At 45.0% G+C, this 22,223-nt stretch overlaps 1 protein-coding gene and 1 long non-coding RNA gene across 2 annotated transcripts in view; both read left to right on the forward strand.

Moving 5' to 3' along the window:
- Positions 1-14,004, forward strand: part of ADAP1 (ArfGAP with dual PH domains 1) — a 72,732-nt gene extending 58,728 nt beyond the window's left edge. The window contains exons 8-11 of the mRNA XM_082199858.1: positions 2,854-2,916; positions 5,530-5,601; positions 7,604-7,832; positions 9,017-14,004. Of these exons, the coding sequence (XP_082055984.1) occupies positions 2,854-2,916; positions 5,530-5,601; positions 7,604-7,832; positions 9,017-9,045 (393 nt within the window). The 3' untranslated portion in view covers positions 9,046-14,004. The remainder of the gene's footprint in view (positions 1-2,853; positions 2,917-5,529; positions 5,602-7,603; positions 7,833-9,016) is intronic.
- A 1,072-nt stretch (positions 14,005-15,076) lies between these two features.
- Positions 15,077-22,116, forward strand: LOC309519194. The gene is made up of 2 exons (XR_014213742.1): positions 15,077-19,758; positions 20,224-22,116. It is a non-coding gene; the product is annotated as an uncharacterized lncRNA (long non-coding RNA).
- Positions 22,117-22,223: the final 107 nt, after the last annotated feature.

Genomic DNA, 22,223 nt, shown 5'->3' on the forward strand with positions numbered 1-22,223 from the left:
GAGAGGGAGAGAGCTGCTGCCTTTGTGCACAGAGATGGGGAGCTTGTAGATTTCCAGATGCTTGCTAGACTGCAACAACCACCTATATCCTGCTCATGGTGGCAAACACGCAAAGAAGTAGAACATCCAGAAACCAATTCAGTCTAAATGCAGGATGGGGAAAAGAGCTCTACTTAAAAGGCTTGCTGAAGGAGAAAGGGTTTCAGTAGGCATTGAAAAGACAACAGAGAAAATGCCTGTCACGAGGCAGGGACTCCAAGGGACAGGTCCTCCCTATAAGTATCTGCAAGAAGCCCTCGGTGCACAGTGAGTGGTTGGGTAAATAAGGGGTGAGATGATTTTTCAGGAAGCCTGATCTCAAGCTGCTTATTTTTTTATACACCAAAACCAGCACCTTGAACTGAGGCCAATAGTTAATTAGAATAATTAGAATCATAGAAATAAGCACAAATACACATACTTACAAAACAGATGTTAAAGGGTTCCTGTATACAGACAGACCCACACCAGAACTGTAAAGTTGGAAGGGACCCCCAGTGACCCCCCAGTCCAACCCCTTGCAATGCAGTAATCACAGCTAAATAAATCACAAATCGTTGCTGAAATATGGAGAAGTGAATTTAAGATTGGAAAAATGAGAAATGGAGAGAACTGGAATTTCCAGACCCCTGATTCTGTGACATTTATAAAAACGAGCTTTTGAAACTTCTTGCAACAGACTTTCAGCACTGACAAGTTCACTATAGAAGGGTCTCAATCTAAATGTGAGGGTTTCTTCTAAAGTGGCTATTTTTTATGTGCATTCACCTAAAGAGGGACCTTGAGTTCATGTAACAGCTGAAAGAGATTCTGGCAGCAGAAAGGATTGATCGATCATGTCTCTCCTGATTCTTCAGTTTGAATGATGGATTTGTTAATTCTGGGTGAATTGCAATGGATTGGTACATAGATGAATCTTATGGGCGGTGAATAATGGTGTTTCTGATCATTTGTTTGTTAGCGATAAGTGTTTTGTTGATTAAACTAGCTGCAGATTGATGCAATTGCTGCTGAAAGCTGTATCTCCCTTTTTCTGGGTTGCTTTGACCTAACCAACTGCAGTAGAGCATTGCCTTGAAATTTACAAAGTTCAGTTTTCAATGCTCAAGTCCCTTATTCAAGTGAACCAAGCATTTCAGTGCATGGCCTGTGCTTCTTTTAAGTCTGGCATCCAGGCAGGTAGGTGAAGTTAGCTAAAAAGACCCCAGTGGGCCAAAAGGTGAGGCTTCGGTGAGGAACTGTGGGTAAGAGGTTCCCCACTAATAATTATTATTATAATAATAATAATTTATTATTTATACCCCACCCATCTGGCTTAGTTTCCCCAGCCACTCTGGGCGGCTCCCAATTGAGTGTTAAAAACAATACTTTATATATATATTTATTGAAACAAAAGAATTTTTTTAAAAATACACACACACAAAAGACAAAATTTAAAAAAATTTAAAAAAACAAAATCATGAGAAAAAGAAAAGAAGAAAAAATAAAACCATCCTTATCAAATTCTCCAAATTCCATTACCTTCTTTCCATGACCTCCTCCTCCTCCCATCTCTTGTATCTTGATTAATAATTATCGCAGCAAATCCTTTCCATAACTCATAATATTTTATCATTACGTTACCTTACTCTATTCTCGTTACCTTACTCTATTCTCATTTTATCTTATAAAAACGACCTTAGAGCTTAAAACTTAAATCTTTTTTACCAACTTCTCATATCCATTACCTTTTTGCCTAGTTCTTTAAGCATTTTAACAAGAGCCAAGTAATTTCATTTCAACATTTTCCCAACATTCATAGAACTAAAAACAATACTTTATAAAAACAACAACATCCATTCCCCGTATTGAAAATGCTCTTTGTTTCAGTGATTTGTGTTCTCCTTCTTGATTTAAGCGATTGGTGCACTCCCTTTTGCATTTCAAGGTCCCCAGAGCTCCCAGATCTTCACCAGTGTTTTGGCATCTCATTTGCTTGCAAGAATTTTGCCTGAGAATGCATTCTGTTTAGCTGTGTCTAGGGGCAATTTGGTCTCTCTGGTGTGCTTTTGGGAATGCACTATAAATGTTCAAGCACTGTTAGGTGCTGGGGGGGAACTGTGGTAATGACTGAAGCCCCCTGATTTTTCCAGTTCTTTCTGCTCAGAAGTAAGTCCTATTGAGTTCAGTAGGAATGATTCCCAGCTACATGCATACAGCATAAGTGGGGGAACTTTTTCAGCTTGTGGCTGACATTCCTCTATGGGCACATTCGAGCGGTGTTGGGGCACGAGGCAGAGCAATGCCAGCACCTCTCAGCTTTGCATATTAGGCTGCATTCCGGCCTTGCAAAAAGCAAGAACTTTTGCCACAGCTCTCTATCTACCCAGGCAAGCAAGAGGCATTGCCACAGTTCAAGGAGGCATTCCAAAAGGGCTGGAGGAGGGGGCGGAGCTAGGCTTGGAAGGGGCGTGGCCTGGGAGAGTGTGGAGCCGAAGGCCAGAGAAAAAGGACTGCAGGGCCACATTGGATCCCTGGGCTCTGAGGATTCTCACCTGCAGGGTTGCAGCCTATATCTTGGGGGGGATCAAACCCTCGACTAGCGCAGCGCAACGGATGGGAAGACCATGTGGGAATTGTGTGCCAGTTGTCGAACTGTGTCATGTCTGCTAATCCACATCTGACTTCTGTTTTTCACCAGAAGCTCTGGCTAAAGTGGTCAACCAAATCTATACTGAGTCCATTAACACCCAAGTTTTTCTCGTGCATTATTTTTTTTTTACCCACTATCTACTACCTGCAGTATCACTGTCCCTTATTTCTCACCAACTCTAGCTGGTGCCAAAGCTTTCTAGGAACTACTTGAAGGAAGGATACATGGAAAAGACTGGGCCAAAGGTAGGGGACATGTTATGTTTTCTGTCTGTGCTAAAAGAAAGAATATTCTTATTTGTGCTGTTTAGAAACTTTGGGGTGGGTTCAAGTGTTTTATCAATGTTCTGCCTCACATTACCAGAAACCAACCATGATGCTTCTGACTTACTATTTTATATTTATTTATTATTGCAATTACATCCCACTTGTCCTCTGAGAAGCTCAAGGGAGCCTGCATAGCTCTCCTCCTCTCCATTTTATCCTCACAACAACCCTGTGAGGGACATTAGGCTGAGGGACAGTGACTGTTCCAGGGTTACCCAGGGAGCTTTCTGGCTGAGGAGTTGAGACTTGGTGTCCCAGGTCCTAGTCAGACACTCGCAACACTGCACTGCGTATCTTGTGCATCAGTGCTCTGTGCTCAAGCCCTATCTATAGCCATGTTTTCCACATTGCACTGTCTACTACACGCTATGTTGTAAACTGGAAATAGACGGCTTAAAAATCCACATCGTGTTTGCATTTCATGGCTGGAAGCCACGGCATCACATTAGATCTAAAATGAAGCGGCCGTCACATCCAAAGATAAATAAATATTTGGGGTATTTCTCCGTGAGCTAGAAAGCTGACATATACTAGTATACTTCGTAGTACAAGCAAATTCCGGAGGCCATGATGTGAAACCCCAAAATGGCTACGATATTTTTACACTAGCTAGACAGCTGAAACCTCGTAATAGTTCGCCTCGTAATAGCAGGGCAAAGCAGCAGCTGTTTGGGGCTGACCGACTCAAGTAGCTCTGGATGGGGTCAGTCATAAACAGTGCCTTAAATTGGCCTAGATTTGGGGTGTGTTTGTGGGCCTGAAGTACCGAACCCAAAAAAGCTTTGCACCCCAAATTCTGCTTAAAGAAAAGCTGAATTATGCAGCACAGCCACCATTGGTCAAATGGAGCTGTTTTGCATACAATCTTTTATTTTTGCATTATTTATTACATTTATATACCATATTTTGTCCTCCAAGGCATTCAGAGTGGCATCCATTGCTTCCTGCAAAGAATTATGGGCGCTGTATAACAGACTTTGTGCCAGGAAGGCAAGTCACTATGCCGCCTGCACTCGCATCATAAACCTAGCTGTCTAGGCCCCAGATGATCAAATCGCCCACTATTGGGAGTATCTCTATCCCTTGCGATAGTATCGTTGGCATGACAGAACAACTCCTCATTCCTCAGGGAAACGGGGCCCTTTCTAAGGGATAATTTCCCTCAGAGTGACACCATCTTTCTTGGAGACCCTCCTTCTCCGTGACAGCAGGGAGCTGTCACTCTGGGAGTGGGACGCAGATATCGTGTCTCTAAAAGCTTTGTCCACCAACGTCTCAGCCTCTTTCATGTTCTCCAGGTCAGCCATCTTGGCCTCAAGGGAACAAACTCATTCCCTGGGGCGTAGGAGCTCATTGCGCCAGCCACACACCCATGACGTCTGCCTGACTGGCAGACATATGTGACATTCTGTGCAACACACAAGCAGTGGCATAGCGTGGGGGGTGCAGGGGGGGCCGGCCGCACCGGGCGCAACATCTGGGGGTTAGGGTTAGGGGGCGCAAATCCACGGGTTAGGGGGCGCAAATCCACGGGTTAGGGGGCGCAAATTACTTGCCTTGCCCCGGGTGCTGACAACCCACGCTACGCCACTGCACACAAGACAGCCTTGCATATCTGTGTTTATAGTTTATTTGAAAGTTTGGGATTTGTTCAGTCACTAAAGTGAGGGGCAAAGCAGTCTTCCTTAGTCTCCATGCCCTGTTGTCCAACTCCCTCAACTCACATTGGACCATGGCATTGTGTCACTGGAGCCAAGAGGCCTCACACAAACCCTCTCAACTGACATCTTAACATTATGAAAGGCCCAGAAGCTCAAAGGCTGTATTTGGGTTAATTTTTGTTAATTTTCAAACTTGTATATTCTGCATAGCTAGGGAGTGCCCTGAGTAAGTAAGAAATCACTATCTTATTTTTGAGAGGCGCCATTTTCCTCTTCCAAACTGGTAGGTACTTAGCTCTCCAAGTTTGGATCCCAAGCTGGGATGAAGAGTCTGAGGTTCAGAAAGGTGCCCTTACCATGTGTATACCTTGAACCTGGCGATTATCTTCAGACGCCACATCCTAGGCAGTTTCTTAGGTCATCTGTTCCTAAATCTAGCCTCGAAGGCAAGCACACCAGTCTTGCTCACTATTCACACTTCAGCATCTCTATCCTAATTAAGAAGACGTGCAGAGAAATTAATTATTTTCTTGTTGCCGTGAGCCAATAGCATTTTAATCAAGCTGTCTCTGTGGCTAACCAATTCATTAGCTGCAAATTAAATAAATCTAGGCTTTTCACCATACTTTAATTGACACTGTCCCTTTGTAGGGGGGAAGAAAGTTGTTCAAGCATCGGTAGCATTGTTGGAAACAATTGTCATATCTACATTTTGGCATTGCATTTCATCATGCTCTATTCACACCCGAAGAAATAAATTAATGGCCCGTAGCTGCCCTCCTAAGCAAACTGATTGGAAATAAGTCCCACCGAACTCCATGTAATACAAATGTTTTCCCCCACTGTTTATTTCCTCTTTCCCACTCTTTAGCAAACTGAAGGCTTCAAGAAGCGGTGGTTCACCATGGATGACAGAAGACTAATGTACTTCAAAGATCCCCTGGTAAGGCCCATGTTTGCTAATGATCTCAGGCTGCTCCAGGGACTGGCAACTGCAGAACTTCATGGCAGGATTTCAAAACATTCCACTTTCACAAAGGATTTTTATCTTTGCTTTTAATGATAACAATTCTATGCATATTTGTTTCCAAACAGATTTGTTTTCAATGGTGGCCGTTTTATATATATTTGTATATTTTTTGATCAAGTGGCTTATAAATGTTCCAAATGAGCGGGGGGGGGGGGGATTAATTAGGGCCAGCAAAAACTAGAGATAAGGGTGGATTCTGTTCAGTTCACATTTTTAAGTCAGTCAACCTGATTTGCACCTCCTTAGTTAATACACAGATCAGAACACGAGTATCCTTTGAATTTCACTGTTCTCTGAATTTTGTGATCCAGTTTGTTTGTTTGTTTGTTCGTTCATTCATTCATTCATTCATTCATTCATTCATTTTTGTCCCACTGGTCCCAGAAATAGGATTGGACAGACTTATGAATGAACATGTGCAAAACTGTCATGGAATGGAATGAAACTAAATTGATCTATCCAGTTTTGGGGAACTGCAAGTGGGGGGAAATTGTGGTTTGCTCATGTCCCGCTAATGGGCTTCCTATGGGCATCTGGTTGTCCACTGTGAGAACAGAACAAATCTATCCTGCCTTGGTGAAACCACACCTGGAGTCCTGTGTCCAGTTCTGAGCACCACAATTTAAGAAGGATATTGACAAGCTGAAATGTGTGCAGAGGAGGGGGGACTGAAGGACCTGGGCCAAAGGCCAAGATGATCAAGGGCCTGGAAACCAAGCCTTTTGAGGAATGGTTGAGGGAGTTGGGTGTGATAAGCCTGGTAAAGAGGAGACTGAGAGGAGATAGGAAAGCCATCTTCAGATATCTCAAGGGCTGTCACGTGGAAGATGGAGAAAGCTTGCTTTCTGCTGCTCCACGCAGTAGGACCTGAATCAATGGATTCAAATGACAAGAAAGATTATTCCAACTCAACATTCAAAAGAACTTCCTGATAGAATCATAGAGCTGGAAGGGACCCTGAGGATCATCTAGTCCAACCCCCTGCAATGCAGCTGTCCCATAGGGGGATCAAACCTGCGACCTTGGCGTTATCAGCACCATGCTCTAACTAACTGAGCTATCCATGTGAGGTGATGGGAAGAGCTCTTTGGTCGTCTCAGGAGGTTGTGGACTCTCCTTCCTTGGAGGGTTTTAAGCAGAGTTTGGATGACCACCTGTCAGGTTTTCTTTAGCTGTGATTCCTGCATTGCAGGGGGTTGGACTAGATGACCCTTGGGATCCCTTCTAACTCCACAGTTCCATGATTCTAAGATGATGGACAATACAGGCCACTGGACTGATCCAGCAGGAGTCCTCTTATGTTCTTGCCCTTTCACAGCTAGGACACAATTTTATTAGCCTCAAGTTGGAGATGCGCAGATTGATTGAGATGAATGGGGGAGATAAAGAAACTGAGAACAGATGGGCAGTGGAATAAATTACTGTCTGAAGCTGCAACATCTCCCTGCAGTTTTTGTGTGGAGTTGTTTCTGTCAAGGATGCTGGAAAAAATGGGAGAGACTTCCTGTTCATTTTGAAATGACTTCCTTGAAAGGTTGGGTTTTTGTTTTTGTTTTTTGTATACAGCTTGGAAGCCTCTGTTGAGAAAGGATGGTAGAATTGTAGTTTCCAGTTGCCTGAAATACACCTTAACCCCTACCCCCAAAAAACCAACTTGCTGCAGAAATCTTTGAAGCCAAGAAGGCAGGGACATTACGTCAGCTGCTCTGCGATAATTTTGTTTGTTATCTCATGCAATGCCTTCATCATAGGAGATATATAGCAACAGTGCTTTGTCATAAGCCCCGAAGCCATTTTGAACAGGGACAGCAGTGTCAGGCCTATGGAATCTAGGGGACATGGATGAATTTTTGGAAGAAAAAAATGCCGGTGCCTCCTTGATCTTCTGAGATCCTATGCTATGTCGCCCGCACAGGATGCCTTCGCCAGGGGGGAAGTTTTTATTGGAAGCAAAGAAAACAGCTACAAGGTCTTGGAAGGGCTCCCGCCATCCATACAGGGAAACCACTGGCAACATGGAATCACCATCGTGACTCCAGACAGGAAGTTCCTTTTTGCCTGCGAGACGGAAAGCGACCAGCTGGAGTGGATTGCAGCTTTCCAGAAAGTGATCAGTAGGCCAATGCTGCCGCAGGAATATGCAGGTGAGGTGAGGGGTGGGACGTGACTGGCAATGATGGCGGGTCATCATGCTTCGGTGGCACAGCTTGTGTTTTGAAGATTCGGTTCCCAGCACCTGCTGCAGAAAGGAAGACCTAAGCCCTGCAAGGGAGGGAAAAATGGGTTTCCTCATTCGCCATTTAGAAGGCAAGAAGGTGGAGAGGCAGAGGAAGCTCTCTTAGGCCACATTCACACCGTTTAAAGCACTATCATACCCCAGGCATGGCTCACCCTAAAGATTTATGGGAGCTGTAGTTTGTTAAGGGTGCTGAGAGTGGTTAGGAGGCCCCTATGACACTCTCAGGGCCACAATTCCCAGAATTCCCTAGGAAAAGGGACTGACTGTTAAACCGCTCTGGGAATTGAAGCTCTGGGAGAAGAAGACTGGTCTCTTAAACAACTCTTAGCACCTTAGCAAGCTACAATTACCAGGATCTTTGGGGGGGGGACTCATGACTGTTTCAAGTAGCATGGTCCTGCCTTAAATGTGAAGCAGAGATGGGGTTTTCGAATATATGCCTGGGAATTAAATCAGTTGACTGACTTTTCATCAATCAAGCTATTAATTAATTGATTCACTCTGCATAGGGAATAAAACAAAGAAGTATACAGTACTTCCTTTGTTTTAGCATATACATCATATTTTAAAAGATGCACTTTGTACTGTACTTTTTGGAGAGTGATTCCTGTGTAGTTTTTACTCTGCCTGCTGGTCTGATTTATTTATTTTTAAAGTTAACCCTCTTTGTTAAGTTTCTATGGAATCTATCTATATCTATCTATCTATCTATCTATCTATCTATCTATCTATCTATCTATCTATTTGATGTTCCCTCCAAAACTATCATGTACCTGCCATCTGTGGTTTTTTATTAGTAGTTTTGTAATCAATCAAAAACATTTAAATCAATCACCTAACTGGCTGAACTTTAAGACACTGCGTTGCATCCTGTTTTGTACACAGAGCAGACCTACTGGAATTAAAAGACACAACTAACTTGGGTTCATTAAGTCCAATAGGTCTACTGTGAGGAGAACTTATTGGATGCAACCTGATGGTTGTATTTGCACTTAATGGTCAGGCATGGTTTAGCCACTAACCACTTAAGATTGCAGCTGTCCTTTACATGTCAGTGTTTTAATGCTGTCGTTTCCCCCCTCCTCACAGTGGAAGCCCATTTCAAGCATAAACCATAGTAGTATCATGCTGGACAGAACCAAGGAAGGAGAATCTGTTTACAACCCAATAACATTGTTTGTTCCTTGCAATGTGAGCAACGACAACATATTCAGCGAATCACGTCGGACTAGCAAGGTGGGAGGTGCTATAACAGGGGCCTCTGGGCCGGCGACAACAGTGTTGTGGGGCCAAAGCAGACACTTTTTTTTTAATACATATGAAAAGTTGCATTTCCTAAGCTGGAGGTGATGATGCGTTTCTTAACATCTCAGGCTGTCTGAAGCACTTCCCTTGGGGACATTGTCCTTGGACATGTAACATTTGGCAAGAAGCTCACCGCAGGAGATTTGGGGAAATACCCACACAGTCCACTCCCTCCTTAAGCAGCAATGTTGCCAAAACACTTTCTTAAAGGGTCTAAACATCTCCAGCGACCAAGGATGTCTTTTTCAGAGGATGGCAGCCGTTTGCTTGACAAATACCGAGAAAACACCCAGGAAAGAGTGTCCTTAAACCCACTAGGAAGAATCATTACGAAGCCCAGAAGCACTGTGCACGATGCTGACATTTCAGCAAAAGACAACCGCCAGCTGGTCACTGCATCCTGCGAAGCATCACTTCATCCGACTGTTTGACAAAACGTTTATGCGCATTGGTCTGTGGTTTGCCTATCGCCTTGTGATTCTACAGGTCCAAGTAGCAGGTCCACCTCTGCTGGACGAGATGGCTTTGGTCATGGCGTGTGGCAGCGGCGGCTCGTGAGGGGGAAGGCAGAGGAAGTGGTGCTCCCCCACCAGCGTGCTTGTCATGAGAGAGTGAGGCACTGGCAGTGAGGTCACCACCAATCTGAAGCTCCTTTAATAGTGAGCGCACCACCACTCAGATACCTCTGCCTCTGTCCCTCCTCACTCTTTGAACAATCACTGGTGTTTAGGCATTAGGACCTGTTCATGGAGTATTTGAATGGAAGATGGTTATTCCAAGCCATGTAGCCTGGTGTGGTTCTGGGCTGAGGCAGGCAACTTGGTGGCCGAGTTAAAAAGTCCCTCCCCTAATTTCACCCCCCACCCAATACGCAAAGAGGGGGCAGTGTTTACCTGTCGTGGCAATTATGCTTGCAGCTCCAAGTGTGTGTCCATTTCTTTGCTCTTTTTGACCTACTAGGCTTCGGCGCGATGACTGGAAATCTGGTCCCCTGGAAATCTGGTTCCATTTGTTGACATGATCTTATGATGAAGCCATTTTGGAGTGAGGGCAATGGCTCCTGACCTCACTCTTGATGGACTCCCGGGAGTGCAACTGATAGTGCTGGCACCATCACAAGAAAAGTGGTGGAAGCCGTGGAAAAGGTAGAGAAAGGCTTTCATATATGAAATTTTTCACACACTCCTCCTCAGCTCCAACAAAACTGGTCCACCAGAGAGGCTCTTTAGGATCTGTTTTGCTACCTCTCTGAGGTTATTGATGTAGGCCAAAGAAATGTGGCTACCTATATTTATTTTTTACTTGGGAGGCCACAGATTGAGCAGGCCCAGCCTGAAGCATGGTAATCAGACCTACCTTTCCTTTCTGAGCCCAGAGAATGTTGTGACTTTCTTCCGATTTTCATTAACAAAGGGAGCCATTTGTTGTAAAAATTCACAGGAAAGCTTCTTCCACATAAGCTCACTGTTAACATCATGGGATTCTCAGCTGGACTTTTGCTACCGAGCTGAAATATATTCAGTCCTTTGGAAGTGTGCCCACATACACACTTTATTCCCGAAAATGGTTGAATGGCTTTGTGTGACTGGTGTGGTTTTGAGATAAAAATTAGTATGTGGGAAACTGGGCACAAATTGGCAAGCTAAGCACTTTTAAGGCTGCAATCCTGTGCGCTGCTTGGGAATGGGAGTTATCTCAGTGGGCAGAACACCTGTTGTGCATGCAGAAGGTCTCAGGTTCAATCCCCACATCTCCAATTAGGGCTGGGAAAAACTCTTACCTGAAACTCTGGAGAGCCATTGCTGGTCAGTGAAGCCAATACTGAGTGAGGTACCTTTGGTCTGACTTGGTATAAGCTAGCTTCCTATCAGTGCAGTGGGATTTTCAAGGATGGGCCTGCATCACCCATGGTTTCAACGAGGGTTAAGCACATGCTTAAATTTCTCCTACTGGATTCCATAGGTCTTGAAACTGGCTGGGCCGTACCTATGCACTGGTATGGCCAAGTGGATATTGCACTTGTCCTCTTCATGGAAGAGAATGGGGAAACCTTGTGTGCACAAGTGTGCGCACAGGGCTCTCTGGACAAGGGTGACTTTCAACGTTCCTTCTGTGCTGCTAAATTGTAACTTGAGAAGTGACCTTAACAAAAAAAAGCACACTGCTCTGAGAAAACGGTGGGGCAATTGAGCCCCGAAACTTCCTGAAGGATGGGGAATCTGCCTGTGATGTTAATAACAGATGGACACTTTGATGAAACAAAGGCTCTTCATATGGCCAATCTGAGACCATTCCAGGCTAAGCAAAAGCCCTTGCAGAAAGTTTCATGGCACACCATAATCCTTCAACCTTGGCATTATCAGCAGGTGGACTCAAGTCCCTGAAACTCATGCCACAATAACATGTGGCACAAAACAAATATCTTTGCTGATTTTGCAGCAACTGACTCCTCCCCCTGCAACTACTCCTCCCCCTGTAAATTGATCTGGCTCTAATTATGTGCAACTTGTCACATAACCAGAGTCCTCTGGTAGGGATGTCTGTCTGTATAGCCCGAATCCTCCACCCAATCCTCCCCAACACAAGTTCAATAGGCCCAGCTGATCATTGCAATATGGATGAATGAATTCAGAATGAACACCACATGAGCTTCCAGAGACAGACTTCCCTTGCTGGATCAGAATGAAAGTGTGCGACTTGCTCAAGAGTGCATCTCTGCAATCTTACCTCGGGCCATCCCTACTATTTGACAAAGTGGGCAGCAAAAGCTGGGAGGACATAGCTGGGTGGGTCTCAAGCAGCCTTCCTTGCACCCCACAAACTAGCCTGCTGCCTTGAGGTATGGCGGAGGAAGCTCTCTTTGCTGCCAGTGTTGAATTAACATTCACTTGCCAATCAGTTCAGTTTCTGTACGTGAATAGTGGGGCGGGAACACACCACTGCATCCTTTGTCTCGGGCAGCAAAACGTCTTGGTCCAGCACCGATCTACCCATCCCTGCACTGAAGATTGTCCCAGTCTTGTACTGGGTTTGTATCCTTTTCACACTGATGAGCAGAATGGAGCTGGTCCTCAGGGCATTACTTGTTTTGGGCCCAGACTCTGCAATGCCACTGCCTCATTCAGGGAGAGCCAGAAAAGTCCCGCAGGGTGTCCATTGAAAGAAGCGGCATGTGGGCAAGAGCAATGGACAGAACATCCCTGTTGGTTTCCACCCAGGGTTGACTTAATAGCAGCTTGCTGGCGGCTGAGTGGGAGGTGTGGAAGTGAAATGGTTCTGTACCCAAGAGATTCCTATAGAAGACTGAAAGGGCAATTTCCTAGGCTCAGCACGCAGCTTCTTTGGGTAGCTGCTGGTGGTCCCACTGTCCCAACCAAAAGCATTGCTGGTGCCTGTTCTGGCTACCACCCGCCGCCTTTGGGGAACAAAAAAAGCAGCTGGGGTTGGGAACTGCTGTGTTCGTTTTGCACAATGTTCTGCAGTGATGCTTAATCGGGGCCATTGTGGGAAATTGCAACAGTGGCATTGGGACCTTGGCGTCTTCTGCTGCTGCCTCTTTCAGGTGCACACTCGCAAGGGCCCTCTGACACAGAAAGGGGGCGCTCTGGAGGGCTTTCTGCTAAGCCCACCCCCCTGTAACCCAAAGCGGGCCCTATAAGCCTCCCCCCCCCTCAACAAAACAACCCCAGTTTACACAACAGTGGTAATATTTATTGTTCCAAAAAACCCCCAAACAAACCACTATGCACTGTACAGGTGGAATGCATCGGAAACAAGTCAGGAAGCAAAGTCCATATAGATTTGGTGAAAGACCCATTAGCTGCAACGCTTGTCCTGCAGAGGTTGTTGGACTACGGCTCCCATCATGCCTTATCATTCGCCAGGGTGGCTAGGACTGATGGGAGGAAGAGTCCAACAATATCTGGAGGCACTGTGCTGGCTATTCCTGACCGAGGGCATGAGATCGTAGATCTTTTTTACCCCTGCTCTGGTTCGCCAGAAGCGGCATGGTCATGCTAGCCACATGACCCAGAAGCTGTCTGCGGACAAACGCCGGCTCCCTTGGCCAGTAAAGCAAGATGAGCGCCGCAACCCCAGAGTCGTTCACGACTGGACTTAATTGCCAGGGGTCCCTTTACCTTCACCTTTAAGTGGCTGTTGCAGAAGTTCATAGATTTTGCTGCTGCCAGATAATCACCCCCAACTAACAAACCTTCGCTGGGACTCTTGAAGTTAGCAAACAAGTTACAATATGGTAAATATTTCTGCCTTACGCTATTATAAGACACACGCCCCCTCTTATGGTTCTAGCTGTGTTTACCTTTCTATTATAGTAATACTGACAGATTTAGCCAGCCTTCATGCTTTGCCAACATCTGCTTGCTCTATCACTTGGTTGGTGCTTCGTCTCCCCCCCAACACTGCTGAATTATATTAATTCTCGCTGCCCCCACAGTCTCAACAATAATCTCCACCAATTTCTCAAATTATGTAAGAGAGAGCACACCCACAGCATTATCAGTGCCACACACAATACAGCCTTGGTTTTCCCCTGAAATGATTGCTCAACCTCAGTAAAAGGGAGAAAGGGTGAAGCTGGTATGTTTCAAGTCTCAGAACAGAATGCATTTCTTTCTTAAGTCAGTGTTTGTAAGATAAATGCCCTCTTATCCATTGCATACATGTGTTAAGTCGCTGGTTATAAAAAAATTTTGGTACTAAATGTCATCCATACCAATAAATTATTATTCTGTCTGATCAATGGAGACAAATGTCTGGTTAAATTTGTGGAGCAAATAAATTGGTGGCGCAGGCAACATGATAAAAGAGTTTTCAAAATATCTATCCAGTATCAGAAGCAGTTTTAAAAGTGAAGATGGCATTATTGCATCTCAGAAAGTTTTACTTATAGCACACAAGAGCAATAAATACTTGCCCACAAAGGAGCCCAACTCATGCAGAGAAGTGACGGGAAATCTCATCTGAGAAGGTTATTCTGCACCTGGAGAGACTGGATGATCCAGTCATGCCTGATATGTGACATGTGACAGCAGAATTGCCTGTCTTGCAGCAGAGGTGGATTGCAAATCCAGAGCAGTATATCATGCAGAGGCACACCAGGCAGCCTCCTCAAAAGTAGGCAGCCTCCCTGAAATAGGATGATCCAGTGATGTGAGGGGGAGAGATGCAGCAGAGTGACCTTGGCCCATCTCCTCCCCCATGGAGGTTGATTAAAAGGCAGTGAAGCCACAGCCACAGAGATGTACGTACATCAGGCAGGCTCTATAGTTAAGCTGTTTGGTGCTTAACTATTCTTCATAGAACACTAGCCCTCCCGAGGTTGGAAATTCACAGTATAGAAGATCAGTATGTCGAGGCGAAGGGCTCTCTGAAGAGACAGTGCAGGCATGCCGTTAGCTATATAAAACAAGTTGCACCGGGTTTTCCACCTTTGTCAGGTGACGCTTTCAGAGGTGCTCCTGCAATAACAGCTGGCTCCAAACCAGCCAGGAGGGGCTATACACCTGTGGAAGCAGGCTCCCCTGCATCTTATAAGGTACAGTTGGTAGTAATACAAGAAGAAGCTTTCTTCTAGGGCAGCACCTCATACATGGAACTCACTGCCCCAAGATCTTAAATTAGCTCTCCCTTTACTTATGTGCTAGGGACGCGGGTGGTGCTGTGGGTTAAACCACAGAGCCTAGGACTTGCTGATCAGAAGGTCGCGGTTCAAATCCCCGCAATGGGGTGAGCTTCCATTGCTTGGTCCCTGCTCCTGCCAACCTAGCAGTTCGAGTTCGAAAGCACGTCAAAGCGCAAGTAGATAAATAGGTACCGCTCCGGCGGGAAGGTAAACGGCGTTTCCGTGCGCTGCTCTGGTTCGCTAGAAGCAACTTAGTCATGCTGGCCACATGACCCGGAAGCTGTACGCTGGCTCCCTCGGCCAATAAAACAAGATGAGCGCCGCAACCCCAGAGTCGTCCGCGAGTGGACCTAATGGTCAGGGGTCCCTTTACCTTTACCTTTTTTACTTATGTGCTATCAGTGGCTGAAGAGTTTTTCCAGCAAATCATTGAGATTCTGGTGCCGTTTAACAGTGCTATCCTTCTTGGTGTATATTCAGCCAACTATTCACTTTCAGAGGGACTCACTCTAAGTGTGAATAGGACTGGTCTTAAATATTCCATGTTTGTTCTGCCTCTGGTGGTTCCTTTAGTTGCCTTTAAGGCTGGTTCTGTGCTTGTTTTCTTCTCCTTTTAATATTACATGCAAATTGCCTTGCAGTACTGTATTGTGAAGGGTATATGCGAAGGGTTGAGCTTTGGAAGGCAGGATACAATTACCGAGATAAATAAATAAGCATCTACAGCCGAATCTGGAGCTTCGTGTGCTGGAATACACTGGACAGATGAAAAGAAGTACTTATTCGCACAGCACATAGTTAAGACTACGGAATTCGCTCCCATAAAATGCATCAGTGGCCACCAAATTGGATGCCTTTGAAGCAGGCATGGCCAAACTTGGCCCTTCAGCTGTTTTGGGACTACAATTCCCATCATCCCTGACCACTGGTCCTGTTAGCTAGGGATGATGGGAGCTGTAGTCCCAAAACAACTGGAGGGCCAAGTTTGGCCATGCCTGCTTTAAAAGAAGATGACACAAATTCATGGAGAGGACTAACTAGGCGCAATGGCTACGATCTTCCTTGTTTAGGGGGAGGCTTCTGAATATCAGTTCCTGGAAGCCACAGGTGGAGAGAGTGCTGTCATGCTCAGGTCCTGCTTACGGGCTTCCCACAGGCATCTGGTTGGCCACTGGGAGAAGAGGATGCTGGACTAGATGAGGCCACTGGCTTGATCCAGCAGGGCTCTTAGGTTCCTAATGGGTGTTACATTTGCAGTTCCCCTTCATGATCCAAGAGCTGAGATTACATGTATGCAGAGTAGACAGAAAAGGGCAGTGCAGAGCAACGTCTACTGCTAGTCATGAGTGTATGGCTCATATCGGTTTCACCACAATCTATATAGCTAAAGAAGGAGCTTTCCCTAGTGCCCAGGAGCAACCCCTTCTCAATGTACTCCTGCAGTACTTTGCATCAAGGTCAGCTGTTCTCATACTCTTTGCCGTTTCATAACATTCAGCTTGCTTCACAAGGGGCCTCGCTACCCAGGAAGCATTTCCCAACTTGCACGGGGCGTGTTATTTCTGCAAATGCCTTCAAAGGCCGACACCTATTTCACAACCGAATTTCAGAGAAAAAAGGCCTTTCGAGCTTAACAGAGGAAAGATTGGCAAGAACGTGGCACAGCAGTGGGACTCTTCCAGGATTGCTCAAAACACCAGGTTTGGGTGCTCAATCCATTATTTGGAGCCTGCAAATAGGAGGTCAGTTCTGGGCATCGCACATGAAGGTGGATGTTAAAGTGGAGGAGGGTTCAGAGAAAAGCTGTGCTGATGAAAGGTCCTGAATGAAAAACCCTATGAGAAAGGCTGAAGGAAGTAGGTATTTTTAGCCAAGCGAAAAAGAGGATTACAGACAAGAGATGTTGACAGTTTTGAAGTATTTAGCAGTATCTCAAAAGAGAGGGGATAACCGTTTATCCTACTTGCCAAGGCTGGGAGGGAAAAGGCCTGGTTTAAGATACCGGGATGTGTATTTTGGCTAAACAGCAGGAAGTACATGCTGACTGCAAGGAGCCTAACCAGAGGAGGCTGTGAAAATCTGGAGCTGTCAAGCAAAAGATGCTTGATTGAGCACCTGACAAGGATGCTCTTGGTGCCCTGCCTGAGGGATGGGGAGGTGGACTAGGATAGATACTGCACAGAGCCCAGTTTTATTCTGTGAGACTAAAGCAAGCTAGTGAAGCGCAGGAGCACAAAAACCCAAGGTGTGGAACATAAAAGCCCTGGGTTCAATCTTACTTCTATTATGAGCTCACCAAAAACAAAGACTCTTGAAGACCTAATAATGGCATAAGCTTTCTACATCATATCTATGAAGAGCTCTCAGCTGTCATAGTCACACAATATAAAATAATAATAATAATAATAATAATAATAATAATAATAATAATAATGATGTTGCATTATAACAGGGGCTACCAACCCTGCTCATTCTGCTTGCCAACCACATACCCATCCATCTACACACTGGTGCAGAGAGAGTAAATTGCAAACTGTGAGGGTCAGATGGCAATGAGATGCAAAACATAGTCTACAACACGGCAATTAAAGCTTAAAACAAGCACTGTGATTATAGACAAGGGCAGCAACTGGAGATTACACTATGAACCTATAATTGGTAGGCAAGCTGTTCTTTTAATATCTGTAATATAGGGATAAGGTCTGCCTTAAACGGTTAGTTGGGAGGATGTGATGGGTTAGAGGAGCCCGTCTGATTAGCCAGAGAGATCTAGCATACTTGCTTTCTTATTCAGAAGTCCATGAACACTCCAACACACCATTTTGCTTGGATGACCACACAAAACAAATGCGAAACCCTTGCAGATAGCAAAACTCTTGGGAATGCATGGGAGATTTTAGGCTTACTATGAATTATGGAGTATACAAGAAGTGAGAAGAAGGAAATGAGGGGCAGGTGGGGTTTGTCAACTTGGGAAGGTAACCCAACTAGGGAAAGGAAGACACTGATCCTAACCTCGGCTGCCTTGCAGCTACACTCATTCATGAGAAAGGCTTTGGGAGTAAACCCTGCTTTGCAGGACATCTTCGCGAGAAGAAAAGGCTAAGCCGAGGCGTAAACCTACACAAATCCGCAGTGGAGTCCATAAGATTGTTGGAGGGTGCCTTGCACTCCTCCTTCTGGCAACTCCTGAAGCCAAGCTGGTGCCAAACATCTTACTCTGCTTTCATTTGGGCCACATCAAGACAGCCGAGGGAGGTCTTGTCTTCTGGGCAGCCCAGGACCTCCATATACATTGCCAAGGCTTGCATCCTGGGGAAGCCACTATGCAGTTTGTCTTCAGCTCCAGAGGTGCACTCCATTGTCTCCCAAGACAGACAGATGCCAACGAGAAGAACCACCAAGGAAGGTGACTTATCTTGCCAAGTCATTTTGTCCGTTTTTACTTAGACTAGTGCTGCCTGCTACTGGCCGGCAGCAACTCTCTAGGGTCTTTCTTCTCACCAGCTACTTGATTCTTTTTGAACTGCAGATGCCAAGGACTGTGCCTGCCACTTCCTGCATGCAGGGCAGTGGTTCTGCTATGGCGTTGCGATTTCCTACCCCACCCAGTGTTAGAAATTCAGATAGATAAGCTAGGTGCCAAATGGCTTTTAAACCAGGATTATAGTCTGGCCTAGCTGCCATTTTTGGGCCAGATGGCTCAAAAACACACATTTCAATCTGACTTTTTGGTTCCTGGAATTCATTCTGATTACGCAGATAAACAGTAACAGATAGAATTCTACAAGATGTGCTGCTAGTATGTTAAAACAGTCCAGATCCAAGGATACCCAGACACGCGCCTTCAGATGGTGGAGATGTCAGGCACCATCCTGGCACCCAGGCATCTTCACTTGGTCACAAGTGGCTGGCAGCCAGGTGCAAAATGGGTCTGGCACCTGGCGAATTTCAAACACTGACCATCACCTGAAACCAGCTGGGGTCTTGCACAGGGCTTCTCTCATCTCCCTCACTTCCTTGGGCAAGCAATTCTGAATTCTTGGAAACTGCACAGTTGCTGTGAATTAAATCACGTCAGCCATGCTTACTATTATCACAGGAACCACTTGGTACAAGCTTTCGGTCTGCACATGGATACATACAATCATACCTGTCCCAGGTGATTTGAAGAGAACCTTGCATGCAGTTCAACCAAACAATATGGTGGGCGTGGGGATGAAGAGGGAGAATTGTTTCCTAACACTCCACACCATGCATTTGCTGCTGTTAAAAGCAATTCAGCATTGGGGAGGGGTGTTGGACTCAGAGATAAGAGCCCCTTTTGTTTCTGAAAACAGCAAGAAGCCAAGAATGAAGACTCTGGTGCCACCTAGTGATTCAAAATAAAATACAAAAGCGTCCCCATGTGACAGGTTTTCAAATTAGGGATTTGGATTTAGCTTGGCTGTTGGCGTCTCTCTCCATGTGGGTTTTTCTTTTAAGGAAAAAAACCAGGAACAACCCACACAAGCTGCTAAATGTCAGCAAGACATTGGGAGGAGAAAAATGAATTTTAATCAGCGTAAGAACCTTGAAATAGGCTACCGATTGCAATTTAGGCAAAGCATGTACAAAAATCGTGAGCGCCATTCATCAAAATGCTTTGTTTCACAGCATGAACCTGCTCATTCTCAGCAGTGGGTTGTACAGTACAGGTGCATATTCCAAGTTACCTTTGTGCAGATTCTCGAATCCTTAAACACTTTTGCCAAAACTGTGCTTTGGGAAAGCTTGAAGCTTCTCACTGAAATTAGTGGTGGCAGATGAAACATTTTGCCCTCCCTAATACTCTTCCCTTACAATGTGCAACTGTATTATTATTATTACTACTACTGTTGTTGTTGTTGTTTAGTCGTTTAGTCGTGTCCGACTCTTCGTGACCCCATGGACCAGAGCACGCCAGGCACTTCTGTCCTCCACTGCCTCCCGCAGTTTGATCAAACTCATGCTAGTAGCTTCAAGAACACCATCCAACCATCTCATTCTCTGTCGTCCCCTTCTCCTTGTGCCCTCCATCTTTCCCAACATCAGGGTCTTTTCCAGGGAGTCTTCTCTTCTCATGAGGTGGCCAAAGTATTGGAGCCTCAGCTTCACAATCTGTCCTTCCAGTGAGCACCCAGGGCTGATTTCCTTCAGAATGGAGAGGTTTGATCTTCTTGCAGTCCATGGGACTCTCAAGAGTCTCCTCCAGCACCATAATTCAAAAGCATCAATTCTTCGGCGATCAGCCTTCTTTATGGTCCAGCTCTCACTTCCATACATCACTACTGGGAAAACCATGGCTTTTATTTATTACTACTACTAGATTTTTTAAAAATCTATTTATTATTACTACACCTAGATTTTAAAAAAATTATAAAGGCCCCACCCTTCAGATTACAATCTAAGAGACACGACACATAAGGAAAAAAGGGATGAGAAGGGAAGAGGAAAACAAGCCAATGTAAGAACCAAAAACTTTCCCAGTACCTTAATGAATAGTTAAAACAGCCACTAAGCCTAAGGACATAGTCTAAGGAGGCAGCTGCCTCTAGCCAAATCAATGGGAGTGGGGCCTGCTGCCTTACCTCTCTGAAGGTCAACCATAGCTAAAGAACTTGGTTTGTGTTCAGGCTTGAATAGGGCCAACAGTGGTCTTCAAGTGGCCTGACCAGAGCTCCGCATGAACAGAGGTTATGCCATAAAATGTGTCTCCAAAAGGCAGACTTTGTGAGGGCTCCACAGAAGAGGCAAGAAAAAGGGTTCTCTAGAAAGCATGAAAACTGCAACCTTAATGATGCCACTTTCCCCAGCTGCAGAATACTCCCCCCACCCCACCCCGCTTTTACAATGAATGCTGTCAAAGGAAGAGATTCAAAGCCAGAGGAGGCAGCTTGCCACATAGAATCTGCAGCATGGTTTTGCTATATAGAAGTAGCAACATACGGCATTGTGTGCCAACTACAAAAGGCAGCCTCTCCCAAGATGGTGTGCTCCAAAGATTGTTGGGCCAGAATTCTTCCCATCAGCGGAAGCCAGCATGGCCAATGGGAGTTGTTGTCCCACATCAGCTGGAAGGCACCAGGCTGAGGAGGTCTGGTTCAAGGGTTCATTTAGACAACTCTTAATTTCAGACGCGATTCTGCTTTTCTACATGAAACAATATCAAAGCTGCCTGCCTGAGAATTCATATTATGTGCTGCCTGAGAAAGGCAATCTTCCTCAATACACCTTGTTTCCAATGAAAGCTATTTGCAGATGGGTAATAGATGCTGCCAACTTTCCACATCTCACTAATTCTTACCTAAAGCAGGCTCACAACAGCAACAACAAATATAGTATTCTGGGAATTCGCCTCCAGGAACTGGAAAAGCACTTTGCAATGAACAAGAGCCAATTTTTGTGGAAAGAAGGGATGTAAAGTATGAAAACTGATTTTGTTTTATAATGCCATGAAACAAAGGGTGTGTGGCATACCAAAAAGGATTACAAAAGATATTAAACCTGCAAGAAAGATGGAAGATGCAGATGCAGAAAGGCATGAAAAGCAAACACCCTCTAGATGGACTGAATGAAAGGACTTGAAAGTATCTGACTACCCAGGATTGGAGCAGCTGCACTTCTCAGGCCAGAAGAACCAGTTTTGCAAACCCTGCAAAATCATTGCTCAAAGTTCTCATCAGAGACCTATAAAACAGCTGATCCAGAACCATGTTCAAAACCCAAGAGCAGTAGAGATCCCAGTATAAAGTATTTATTTAATACTCAACAATTAACACAAATTCATCCTTTTATTTTTATTTTTACAGTAAATAAAAATGTATTATTCCCCCTCATGCATGATCACTGTATTAATCTAAGCCTTTTTAAAATTTTAAATGTGAAAAAATAAAGTGTTTCCCCCATTTCATCTTTTAATCATACCGCTAACATCTGGTGTTGTGCATTAATGGAGACAAGATGTAGAATTATATTAAGCCTAACATGTGGTTTGCAGTTACTTGTAATTTTGTTCTTTTCTTTTTTTTACATAAAGTGTTAAAATGAATCAATAAATCATCCCATAAAAATAAATATTGAACAAGAAAGAACCAAGAGGTCTGCAGCTTCCCCTTCTCCAAGGATCACCCTGTTTCAAATATTTGCATGCCCTGTTTCGTCTGCCAAAATGCAGTGTTTTGGCTGGGTTGTAGCAAGATCACTGAATGGGTGCAGGGGGGGGGGGAGCTGTCTCTCGGGGAATGAAAAGTATTTCAGCCACAGTACATATACATACAGTGTTAACTGGACTCAGAGAGGGTCTACTTTGATTAAGCCTTCAGTATT

Source organism: Podarcis vaucheri, assembly GCF_965113315.1.
Source record: "Podarcis vaucheri genome assembly, chromosome: 14".
Lineage (NCBI taxonomy): Eukaryota > Metazoa > Chordata > Lepidosauria > Squamata > Lacertidae > Podarcis > Podarcis vaucheri.